This window comes from Bos indicus, chromosome 14 (assembly GCF_029378745.1).
Source record: "Bos indicus isolate NIAB-ARS_2022 breed Sahiwal x Tharparkar chromosome 14, NIAB-ARS_B.indTharparkar_mat_pri_1.0, whole genome shotgun sequence".
Lineage (NCBI taxonomy): Eukaryota > Metazoa > Chordata > Mammalia > Artiodactyla > Bovidae > Bos > Bos indicus.
In genome coordinates, this window is record NC_091773.1 from 43178115 (window position 1) to 43191089 (window position 12975).

Sequence of the window (12975 nt, forward strand, 5' to 3'; positions counted from 1 at the left end):
GTAAGTATTTATTCAGTTAAAATAGATCCTTAAATATACTAAAGAAAGAGGTCTTATATGTTCAAAACAAGGTAGAGCAAATGATCACATGTAGCATTTTATTCATCTTCATCATAATAACAAGGCCACTTTTAACTGCCAGAGTGCAAATTATTTAAGTAAATGCGTGCCTGTGTTCTGTATGCTTAACCTTCTCAAATATTCATCTCTCAGATATGGAAGTGAAGCAAATCAACAAGCGTGCCTCTGGCCAGGCTTTTGAGCTGATCTTAAAACCACCATCTCCCATCTCAGAAGCTCCACGAACTTTAGCTTCTCCCAAGAAGAAAGACCTGTCCCTGGAGGAGATCCAGAAAAAACTGGAGGCTGCAGAGGAAAGAAGAAAGGTAACTTATTCATAGGTTTTTTTGTTTGTTTTTTAAATTATGAAAGCATAATAACACATTTACAGGAGACTTGGGAAATAGAGGGCTTCACTGGTGGCTCAGGCAGTTAAGAATCTCCCTGCAATGCAGGAGACCCAGTTCAATCCCTGAGTCAAGTAAATCCCCTGGAGAAGGGCATGGCTGCCCACTCCAGTATTCTTGCCTGGGAAATCCCATGGACGGAAGAGCCTGGAGGTTTATAGGCTGTCGGATCACAAAGTATTGGACACGACTGAGTGGACTAACACTTATTTAACACTGGAAAATACAGAACAAAGTTACATATAGTACTGATATCTATTACAGTTACTTTTTAAGTAGATAAATTAAGATTTTAGTTGGAGCTTCAATATCCATAGGTTTTTTAATTCTGCTCTCCCTTCTTACCTTCTCTCTCTACCCCTCTCTCCTTTCCCTGCCCCCTCCTCTTTCACACACACACACACACACACACTTCTAGCAGAAGTTCCAAGAGACAATGATGCCTGAACCTGCAGCATTCCAACACATGTAGGTCTTCTAGACATAGATCCAGACTAGTTCAAGTAAAATCTGCTGCTTTGAGGGTAGTTAAAACCGAAGGTCTCAGACACTGAATTTTAATGCTTTAGTGCCCTTTCCCTATCTTGGGTCCCTTTTGATAAAAGCCTCCCTGCCTTAGCCTATCCTCACTGTCAGGAAAGCACAGCCTTAGATAAGGCGCCTCCAGGGGTTGCATGGGGCGAGGGGCCAAAGCGTTGAGTCCTCCCTCTCAGAGTCTGCATCGTGGACGGTTTTCCTCGGAACAAAAAAGCACCAGGTACCCCGCTGAGATGTTTCCTGCCCAGAAATGCTGTTCACCCCGGGGCTTGCCCCTGTCCCCTAGGCTTCAGTGCCTGTCCTTGAAGTTAGTTCATCCAAGGTCAGTACCCTCTCTGGAATCTATGAGTATCTTCCTGTATTCATATCTAAGCCTTGATGGCATTTTTTTCTCTTTTTTCCATTGTTCTTTATTTGTATCCAAGAGCTTTTCTTACAGAACTAAATCTTTAATTTTCCACAATCAGCTGAATAAAAAAAGCCAAGGGTATTAAAAGTGGAAGACATTCAGAAACCCCAAGGACTATGTACATAGAGACAGAAATTATGCTTGAATATGGGTGTACCAGTTTTGTGATTATGGAAGTCCATCCCATCAAGATGCTCTTGATTAATTCAAATAAAATTACTATGTTGTACTTTTCACTGACTTTATCATGGTACATTTTTAGAACCACATCACTAAAAATATGCTGCATGCATGATCTTATAACGTGACTGGAAATGGCATTTATAATAATTTTAAATTTCATTTAGATGCTTGTAAAAAGTCAGCCAATAAATTAAACACTTCTGTGTTGGATACCTACAAAGAAAATGAAGATAAAAACTTTTCCTAAAAACTGAATTCTTTAACAGGGAGTGCAGAGCAAACCCAAAAGTGTGTGTGTGTTTATGTGCTTGTATATACCTACATATACACACAATCACACAAATGCACACACTTACCTGTGCGTGTGTGCTAAGTCGCTTCAGTTGTATCCGACCCTTTGAGACTCTATGGACTGTAGTCCTCCAGGCCTTTCTGTCCATGGAGTTCTCCAGGCAGGAGTACTGGAGTGGGTTGCCATATATCATCAAATAACAAGACTTAAAGATCATAAATCCTAGATTAAATTTTCTGAACCCAAAACTACTTTTTGTCTTAACCTTTATAGTTGGAAAGTCTTCCTATATTGTGTCAATCCTGATCACAATTTCAGTTTTTACTCGTGAAGTTCTCTTAACATCCAATGAGTATTTCTTTAAATATTATTTATCGTATTTGGCCAATTGTTGTTGTTATACAGTTGGATTTCAAAAGGAGGAAACTAAGTGACTAACCCGAAATATATATATAAGAAGTTGTTTTAGAAAAATTTATCAGACTTTTTGCTGTCCTTTATAACTTTGTTCTCATAGTAAAACTGTATTAATGTAATTACTGTCCTTCGAGTCTGTTTCCAACAGATATTAATAACTAACTACAGTAGTAGAGAACATGTTACAGTCAAGGTAATTTAAAGTTCTCCAAAGCATTGGCATCTTACACGTAATAGTTATAGGACATAGGTTGAAATATAGGGATGCTATGACTTGATTAGAATTCAAAGCCACTCACTAACCTGAATTTGAAAATTAGAGATGAAAATTCAACATCATGGTTTAAGGTGTTGCTGGCATATTTAATTAGAAGGAAAATATTAAAAGAACACAGAGATGACCAAAATTAACTGGATATTCTCATAAAATTCCCTGAGTTAACTAATTACTGATTATGGTAAAATTCATGTACCCTGAGGACAATAAATTATCAACACTTTTATGTTTGAACAATTGAATTGAACTAGAAATTGGCTGAGTGACTAAAAGACATCTACAAATGTAATCTTTCAATATTGTGACACCCAGGAAAAATGTTCTTTGGAGCCCTTTAAAAATCAGCATTCCTTCACATTTCTGCTCTTATTAAAATTTGCAAGGCAAAAAATTATTACATAGATTACATCCTGGTAGTGGAAATTAGAAGAAAATGTAACTAATTAACAGAAAGTGCCAACTTAAGAAATCATTAAGTGATTTTTTTTTTCTATTGGGTTGTGCTGACTTAATTAGCACTCATTTGAAGAACTTCTAATTCTCTTCAAAGAGCCTTTAGCAAGTGCATATATCTCAGTAACTGAGGACAAGCATATAAGCAAAACACCAACTCAAAGCAGAAGAGACTATGGGACTAAAACCAGCTTGATCCAGGAGATTGATATTTCTTTTTACATTTTTCTTTTCTTTCTGCAACTAATTGGTTTCAATATCAAGGAATTTTTGTTTCAGTCAGTCCCAAATTATTTTTCTCACAAATCAGCAACTCCAGCAGAAAGAGAGCTTCTCTTTCCTAATAGTTCTAACAAAAGTTATAGAACTGAGTCTCAGTGACCTGTCCTGGATCACATGCCCAGCCCAGTAAGATGGTACTAAATAAAGGAGGACAGAGGGAAATGGTAGTTCTGGGGTGAAAAGTGCTCTTCATATGATGTGGTCAGAAAAGGCCTCTTGGATGTAAGAACATTGGAAAGAAACCATGAAGGGAGTGAGGGAGAACATTTGTAAAAAGGCAGGAAGGTAAGGAGTAAGCCACATGACTCTTCTCTGGGGGCAGAATTTGAAGTAAAGAGAATAGTAAGTGCAAAGGTCCTGAGGTAGCAATCTGCTAGGACTGTTCTGGAAATAACACAGAGGACAGAATGGCAGGGCAGAAGGAGCAGGGGGAGATGGTAGGATTGAGGTCAGAAAGTAGCATTTTTAAAGACCGACTTCAAATGAAAAAGGAGGTCATTAGAAAGATAAAAACCAGTTCATTCCCTGTGAATCACAGCATCTTTACAGAGAAATGTCTACTTTAAAAACCTGAGTGACTAGAAAAATAGTTTCAGATAAATAGAGAAGACATGAAAGCATTCTAGAGTAAAGAATGGTTCCCAGAGATGAGAGTACAGAAAGTCTGTTTTCAGGGCAGTGGGAAGACATAGGAGTTTGAGCTAGTGGACTTGGGTAAGGAGTTGGAGAGGAGTGAGGTGAGATTGTAGAGGGCCTTGAATGCCAAGTTAGGTGTTCAAACTCCATTTTATCTGAGAAATGAGGAGTCACTGAAAGCTTTCAAAAATACACAGATGTCCAACCTAGCTAGTGACCAACAACATTTGTTTTGCCCTAGTTCTTTCCTTTTCTACAAGCTGAAAGTTTGTAAAGATTCCGCCAGCCAAACAGGACATTTAAATAGGTATTAAACAGTTCCTTTTGTCATGGTTATGATCAAAGCAATCTATCAATTCAGTTCAATCACTCAGTCAGTCATGTCCAACTCTTTGCGCCCCCATGAACTGCAGCACGCCAGGCTTCCCTGTCTATCATCAGTTCCCGGAGCTTGCTCAAACTCATGTCCATTGAGTCGGTGATGCCATCCAACCATCTCATCCTCTGTTGTCCCCTTCTCCTCCTGCCTTCAATCTATAACTACCAATTAATATTACTGAATATCATAAAATAAGCATTAACTCACTACACTGACATAATTCTACCTCAAAGTAAATATAGACACAAAGGTGAAATATGATTTTTGATATGGCCTTTAAAACAAAAAGGCTATGAGACCTCTCCCCCTCCATTGGGCTTCCTTGGTGAGTCTTCTGCACTGCAGGCAGATTCTTTACTGTCTGAGCCACCAAGGCCCCTTACCCACTCCAATAATCTTGCCTGGAGAATCCCATGGACAAAGGAGCCTGGCAAGTTATAGTCTATGGGGTCACAAAGAGTTGGACACGACTGACCTATTAACATTGGTACTCATTGGTACTCCCCCTCCATTGGTACTCTTGAAAGATTTGCTCCTGGGACCTGAGTCAAGGGACCACATCTGGGAAGCCGTGACCTAGGCTGTGCTGCTGTAGACTGCTGGATTTAGAACTGGAGGGCTGCCTCTGGGGCATTCCCTGTGGGCTCAAATTCGCTTTGTGTTCAATGCTTTGGCAGTTTCCCCACCTCCCTACTCCATCTGTTGATATGGCAGCACTGACCATCTGGTCACTACATTGAACGCTCCTCCCATCAGGTTCCTCTGAACCAGAATTAATGCTCCATTGGTGAGCTGATAGAAGAGTATTATAAAAGGAAGAAGTCCTTTTCCTGATTTTTTCTTCCTTCTTTGATTATCTCTGAGAATCAGTATTCATCTCCATCAAACCACATTACCTCATGAAGTCAACATAAAGCTCATTATCTGAAGTTAAATATTCCATCCAGCAGCTTACCCACATGGATGCAATGATATGAACACTTCAGTCATCCATCTGTCCATCCATTTATTTATTTACACAACAAACATTTATTTAGTAAGAGGCAACAGAGCTAAGTCAACCCTAGGTCCCAGTTGGCCCAGGACAACTCCAGCTTATTCCTGCTGTGTAGATATCAGTATTGTCTCAGTTCCATAAGGATCTCAGATTAGACAATAAATTATATGATTATTGTAAGCCAAGCATAGTGTTTAAGAATATCTTTTAAAACATCATGGTTAAGAACACATGGTTAAGAGAATGCCTTTGATCAAAGCCTGGTTTCACCACCTAATGGTTGTGTGACATTGGGCAGGTCACTAATCTCTCTGTTTTATTTTGTCTATCCGTAAAATGAGACTAACAGTAGGACCCACATCCTGGAGTCACTGTGTGATTTAGAAGAGTTACTCCACATAAAGGCATACCATAAGCACTGTGAAAGTGTGAGCTACTTTTGTGTAAAAACATAACTAGTTCCCAGCCTCACAGAGATGACAATCTAGTAAACTCATGATTTTATAAATTTTCTCATTAACACAGATATTGAAATGTTACATACATTTTGTGACTATTTTTAAACATTATAAAATACCAGTTTAAGAACAGTTTGATAAGTAACATATATAAATAGTTCAGCCTAACTAAAAGTAGCTGGAAAAAGATTGATATTATGAAAAAATGATGAAAATTTAAGGAATTGGATGACATTGATAAAATCTCATGACAACATAGATTAAATTACAAAGAATACTACTCACCCACTCCAGTAAGCTATAACTGGCACGCAGACGATATCGGCACGATCAACTCCAAAGTCACTGAACCTCTGAAAGAAAGTCGTGTTGCTTATTCTTAATAATATGGCCTCAAAGTGGATCATTTGTCACCAAATCTGATAGGCTTGCCTCTTCTGTCTGCAGGCATCTCACATTGCAGACAGCAATTCAAGCCGAATTCAGAAAAAGAGGGGGTGCTTTGTATAACAATGGACTGTGAGTCAAAGTGTTAGATTATTCACAATTCAATGCTCAGGAAGCATTCTGCTCCTTAGAGAACATAACATGTGCCCTACAGACTCTTCATGCATGTTATCCCCTCTGTGTAGAGTGCCCCCCCCCCACCTTCTGTGATTCTTTTCCTGGGAGTTAACCGCAGTGAGTGCATTACAGAGTCTGGCAAAGGGCTCATTCTAAAGGTCTTTGGATTTTAATCATTTTAAATTTCGTCTTATACATCTGATTCTTCTACACAAAGTGAATAGTAAACCCTCTATAAAACCCATATTTAACGAGGCTTTATTTGTGACTTTAGCTGGGTTAATACTGTTTTTTCACTGTTAATAGGAAAGCAAATAATGAGATACACATCCTCTAACCTACTACCACAAAAGCACTTAAGAACTAGGATATCTAATGTCTGATAAATGGTTCTAGAAGGCAAGGAATAGTAATATAGCCAAATGATGCAAGGGGACAGGAACATAACAAGTTAGAAATATGCTTACTTCAGAACATACAGAGATAGACACTAGCACTCTCTAAACTATAGTCTTAAATCTGCTCTGTGTACACAAAGTAAAATGAGTTTTATTATACCACTTAACTCAAATTTATCTTCCATTTCATTTATATAGTAATTAAATGCTTATACTCAGTAATATAAGAAATGGTAATGAACCTCTTTGGAAAATTATATAGTTAAAGTGTTCCTAAATGTACAATAACTCTGCTCACTATCTCATTATTTTTCCCTTCACATACCTCTCTTGTAATTATTCCAGCGGTACCAAGTTCAGCGTGAGGAAGTTTATGCCTTGAATAGGCCGTTCATCATTAACGAGCCTCCACTATTACAATAGCAATGTGGAGACCATCCGTCCCTTCATCTCCCAGAACGTCATGCTGGATGTCTTAGTTCTGTAAATACTTTGCCTTGACATTTGCATTATACCAGCTGATCATTATCATGCCCTCAGTTTCTATTTCCAAATTTCTGTGACCTTCAACATTAGGTACGTGCTGTTCAGAAATGTTTCTCCAGGGTCAGATCTTTTTTCCTTAAGCAATTTATTTTTAACAACTTTCAACAAATCCCGCTTCTCCAGCTTCCCCATCAGGCAATCAAGATTCCTTTCTGCTAATGTGCTCAAGTGAGAAATAAAACAAGAATACCCACTCAACCAGGGCTTCCCAGGGGCACCAGTGGTAAAGAGCCCACCTGCCAATGCAGGAGACATGAGGCATGGGTTCGATCCCTGGGTTGGGAAGGTGGCTTGCCATTCCCCATGGAGGAGGGAATGGCAACCCATTCCAGTATTCTTGCATAGTGAATCCCAGAGGAGCCTGGTAGGCTATAGTCCATAGGGTTGCAAAGAGTCGGACTTGACTGAAGCGACCGAGCACGCACACACACACACTCAACGATGTAGCAAAATCTTCACTTCTACTGAAATTAAGGAAAGTGTTTCTTCCACTTTTGTGTACTCGATCCTCACACTCATTTCATGTCATGTTTTAGGGCAGTTCTCTGGACCAAATGCTTATTTGCTCCTTGATAGAAATATGAGAATCAGAACCAGCAAGGCTGTGACTGAGAGATTAAGCTATATTCATGAGAGAAGCAATTTATCCCCAGGAGTAAAGTTAGAGAAGTTATTCTGAATGTCGGGCTTTGTAAGAAGGAAGAATTATGACTTTCTGCAGCAATGCAGTTCCAGAAATCTTAGAAACTGAGCTTGAGGCCCTCAGGTCTGTTAGCTCCATGGAAGAATTTAAGAGTTGAGTATTTATGAGGAAGGATCAAAATGGGGAGGAAGACATTTTCTCAGTGAGGAATTCTCTCCATAATCATCTCATCCTATATTTGAAACGTATATAATTGTGAGGTCCTACGAATACCTCTGTGGAGGCACTGGTAGCTATAACAGGTAAGCGGCCCTGAAGGGTCGCCTGGCCCAGCTTGGCAGGCCTGCTTCATTTAGCAGCGGCCTCACATGAGAACACTCTATTCTGCCTTCTGTTTCTGTTTCACCCCATTAATTGAACTAAAGAAATGCACTTGACACCTAGGCTGGGTAATCACATTTAGCCCCAAGGACTGCAAAAGTACTAACGCTGTTAATTGAGGCATTTCAAACTGAGCCAAATGCCACACTCCTCTCAGGGCAATAAGCCTGCCTCCATTGCTGTTCATGGGCCCCATGGGAAAGTGTGTTCACACAGACCAAATGTGTCCCATTCCGGCAACAGAGTTGAAAAGGAATGTGTTGCTCTATTACCCTTTTAATGCCAAACGCTTCCCTTCTCCATCCTCTTCCCCTGCTGTCTCCTGGCTGCTTTCGACTCTTTCATAAAAGAAAATTAAAAGTGCAACTATAAACCTCAACCTACAATGCATTTCACAAAGTTCCAAATTTAAGCATCTGAAATTTAAAAATGATGCAATTGCCTCTTGAAAACTATTCAAACTAGAAATGACACAATTGCCTCTTGATAACTGTCTGTGGTAACTCTCTCCATGAGAAAGGGACACAAAAAAGTCCAGGTAGATCCTCTCTGGGCAGCACTGGAAGCTCTGATCTATGGGAGGAGGTGGAGGGGAAAGGGACTTACTAACTCACTGAGGAGAAGGTTCACGTATCTGCTGCCTTCAGCAGCCTTGGCTGATGGACTTTGTTGTCAGATCAGATCAGATCAGTCACTCAGTCATGTCCGACTCTTTGCGACCCCATGAATCGCAGCACACCAGGCCTCCCTGTCCATCACCAACTCCCGGAGTTGACTGACACTTACATCCATCGAGTCAGTGATGCCATCCAGCCATCTCATCCTCTGTCGTCCCCTTCTCCTCCTGCCCCCAATCCCTCCCAGCATCAGAGTCTTCTCCAATGAGTCAACTCTTTGCATGAGGTGGCCAAACTACTGGAGTTTCAGCTTTAGCATCATTCCTTCCAAAGAAATCCCAGGGCTGATCTCCTTCAGAAAGAAATCCCAGGGCTGATCTCCTTCAGAATGGACTGGTTGGATCTCCTTGCAGTCCAAGGGACTCTCAAGAGTCTTCTCCAACACCACAGTTCAAAAGCATCAGTTCTTCGGCGCTCAGCCTTCTTCACAATCCAACTCTCACATCCATGCATGACCACAGGAAAAACCATAGCCTTGACTAGACGAACCTTTGTTGGCAAAGTAATGCTCCGCTTTTGAATATGCTATCTAGGTTGGTCATAACTTTCCTTCCAAGGAGTAAGCGTCTTTTAATTTCATGGCTGCAGTCACCATCTGCAGTGATTTTGGAGCCCAGAAAAATAAAGTCTGACACTGTTTCCACTGTTTCCCCATCTATTTCCCATGAAGTGATGGGACTGGATGCCATGATCTTCATTTTCTGAATGTTGAGCTTTAAGCCAACTTTTTCACTCTCCAGTTTCACTTTCATCAAGAGGCTTTTGAGTTCCTCTTCACTTTCTGCCATAAGGGTGGTGTCATCTGCATATCTGAGGTTATTGATATTTCTCCTGGCAATCTTGATTCCAGCTTGTGCTTCTTCCAGTCCAGCGTTTCTCATGATGTACTCTGCATAGAAGTTAAATAAACAGGGTGACAATATACAGCCTTGACGAACTCCTTTCCCTATTTAGAACCAGTCTGTTGTTCCATGTCCAGTTCTAACTGTTGCTTCCTAATCTGCATACGAATTTCTCAAGAGGCAGGTCAGGTGGTCTGGTATGCCCATCTCTTGAAGAATTTTCCACAGTTTATTGTAATCCACACAGTCAAAGGCTTTGGCATAGTCAATAAAGCAGAAATAGATGCTTTTCTGGAACTCTCTTGCTTTTTCCATGATCCAGTGGATGTTGGCAATTTGATCTCTGGTTCCTCTGCCTTTTCTAAAACCAGCTTGAACATCAGGAAGTTCACGGTTCACATATTGCTGAAGCCTGGCTTGGAGAATTTTGAGCATTACTTTACGAGGGTGTGAGATGAGTGCAATTGTGCAGTAGTTTGAGCATTCTTTGGCATTGCCTTTCTTTGGGATTGGAATGAAAACTGACCTTTTCCAGTCCTGTGGCCACTGCTGAGTTTTCCAAATGTGCTAGCATATTGAGTGCAGCACTTTCACAGCATCATCTTTCAGGATTTGGAATAGCTCAACTGGAATTCCATCACCTCCACTAGCTTTGTTCGTAGTGATGCTTTCTAAAGCCCACTTGACTTCACATTCCAGGATGTCTGGCTCTAGGTCAGTGATCACACCATCGTGATTATCAGTCATGAAGATCTTTTTTGTACAGTTCTTCTGTGTATTCTTGCCACCTCTTCTTAATATCTTGTGCTTCTGTTAGGTCCATACCATTTCTGTCCTTTATCGAGCCCATCTTTGCATGAAATGTTCCTTTGGTATCTCTGATTTTCTTGAAGAGATCCCTAGTCTTTCCCATTCTGTTGTTTTCCTCTATTTCTTTGCATTGATCGCTGAAGAAGGCTTTCTTATCTCTTCTTGCTATTCTTTGGAACTCTGCATTCAGATGTTTATATCTTTCCTTTTCTCCTTTGCTTTTCACTTCTCTTCTTTTCACAGCTATTTGTAAGGCCTCCCCAGACAGCCATTTTGCTTTTTTGCATTTCTTTTCCATGGGGATGGTCTTGATCCCTGTCTCCTGTACAATGTCACAAACCTCATTCCATAGTTCATCAGGCACTCTATCTATCAGATCTAGGCCCTTAAATCTATTTCTCACTTCCACTGTATAATCATAAGGGATTTGATTTAGGTCATACCTGAATGGTCTAGTGGTTTTCCCTACTTTCTTCAATTTAAGTCTGAATTTGACAATAAGGAGTTCACATTGGTCTGAGCCACAGTCAGCTCCTGGTCTTGTTTTTGCTGACTGTATAGAGCTTCTCCATCTTTGGCTGCAAAGAATATAATCAGTCTGATTTCGGTGTTGACCATCTGGTGATGTCCATGTGTGTGTATATATATATATATATATACATATGATGTCCATGATATCAGAGGAATACAATCTAAAACTACTGCTGTAGTGGATTTTGAAAAGTTAAGCTTTGTTTTGCTTTATTTTGATTGATTTGGTTTTCTTTGATTTCCTGAAGCTGCCACATGGTTTTCTGCCCAATACAAGAGAAATGTAAGGCCCTAAACTTATCTCTAATTCTTGGATGCATTGCATCCAAGTTTTGTGATAACCCAGACTTCTTTCCCTCTACAAGGTTTTCTGGCTAAGGCTAAGTCACTTCAGTCGTGTCCGACTCTGTGCGACCCCATAGACAGCAGCCCACCAGGCTCCCCCGTCCCTGGGATTCTCAAGGCAAGAACACTGGAGTGGGTTGCCATTTCCTTCTCCAATGCATGAAAGTAAAAAGTGAAAGTGAAGTCGCTCAGTCGCGTCCAACTCTTAGCGACCCCATAGACTGCAGCCCACCAGGCTCCTCCATCCATGAATTTTCCAGGCAAGAGTACTGGAGTGGGATGCCATTGCCTTCTCTGAAGGTTTTCTGGACTGGAGGTTATATAGATTGAATGAACTTTCTGAAATGAAAAATCCAAGTCATTTCCTCTTACTTTTTTGTGGTACTTCCTCAACTGTGACAATTCCTATCAACACAGCCCCATTCAGTGTACTGCAGACAAAGGAGTTAGGGAAGGGCTGGCTGGCACCACGAGGACACCGGAGTCCACTAACTGGTGACAACTAAAGGGATTGGAACAAATATCCTGAACATGTGAGATAACCAAGATTCTACATTTGGGTTTAGTTGTAGCAGGAAGTTCAGTTGCCATCAGCTCCAGTCACAGTGTGTTTTGAGTTTTACTTTCAATAATAATGGCTTCCATTTGCTCAGCACTAACTTACTCGATATGAGACACTGTGCTGAATACTTTGCAAACATTGTTTCATTTGATGCTGGCAAAGAGTCCTATGAAACAGGTACTATCTTTACCAGTATGCAAAAAAATAATAATATAATATAATAATATAATAAATAAATAAAATAATATAATAATACAATAAAATAATAATCCCATGAAGACTTCTCTCAGAGAGAAACTTGAAACACACACACACGTTTAGCCAGTCTCCCTTGCCCCGTGTCGCAATTCTGTAATCCTGGTAGCAAGAGATAAGCAAAATCAATGCAGGATGTTTTACCAATAGTCCCACCTAGAGGCAGGAGGATGAATAAACTAGAAAATATTTTTTGTTTCTTCCAGAAGGATTCCAGAAGGGTTCCATTAGATCTTGAATTTCTATTAATATTTATCATTTTTCATATTAGATTTGTGCAAGCTGTAACACAGCAAGAATGAAATTGGGTCTACTGAAGATGTCAGGAAACTACTATGGGGTTAAACCAAAAAGTGGGGCTAGTCCCCAAAACTGTCTGTTTAATGTCCAGTGAGTCACTAGACATATTCCTGGTAAATGTCAAACACATCCGGAAAGACTCTTAAGGTTATATGATTTTACTATTCCTGTAGAATTTTATTTGAAGAGAAGTTTCTTCCCCTCTCAGAATTCATATCTTTTATACATCAAAAGCTCTCCAGTAAGGTCCCACAAGCACTCCCATCAACTGAAATGTCTATTAATGTTTTTAATGGTAATCAATACTTAGCCCATGGAATATTTTTTGATCTAC

General features: G+C 40.1%; 1 protein-coding gene and 1 long non-coding RNA gene across 2 annotated transcripts in view; one reads left to right on the plus strand and one right to left on the minus strand.

The window, feature by feature from the left end:
* STMN2 (stathmin 2) overlaps positions 1-12975 on the plus strand; it is a 58042-nt gene that overhangs the window by 34018 nt on the left and 11049 nt on the right. Inside the window, exon 3 of the mRNA XM_019974130.2 lies at positions 214-386. Coding sequence (XP_019829689.1) covers positions 214-386 — 173 coding nt within the window. The remainder of the gene's footprint in view (positions 1-213; positions 387-12975) is intronic.
* On the minus strand, positions 85-7238 carry LOC139186938 (uncharacterized). The gene is made up of 3 exons (XR_011570623.1): positions 7075-7238; positions 6073-6140; positions 85-366 (listed from the first exon to the last, which is right to left on the minus strand). It is a non-coding gene; the product is annotated as an uncharacterized lncRNA (long non-coding RNA).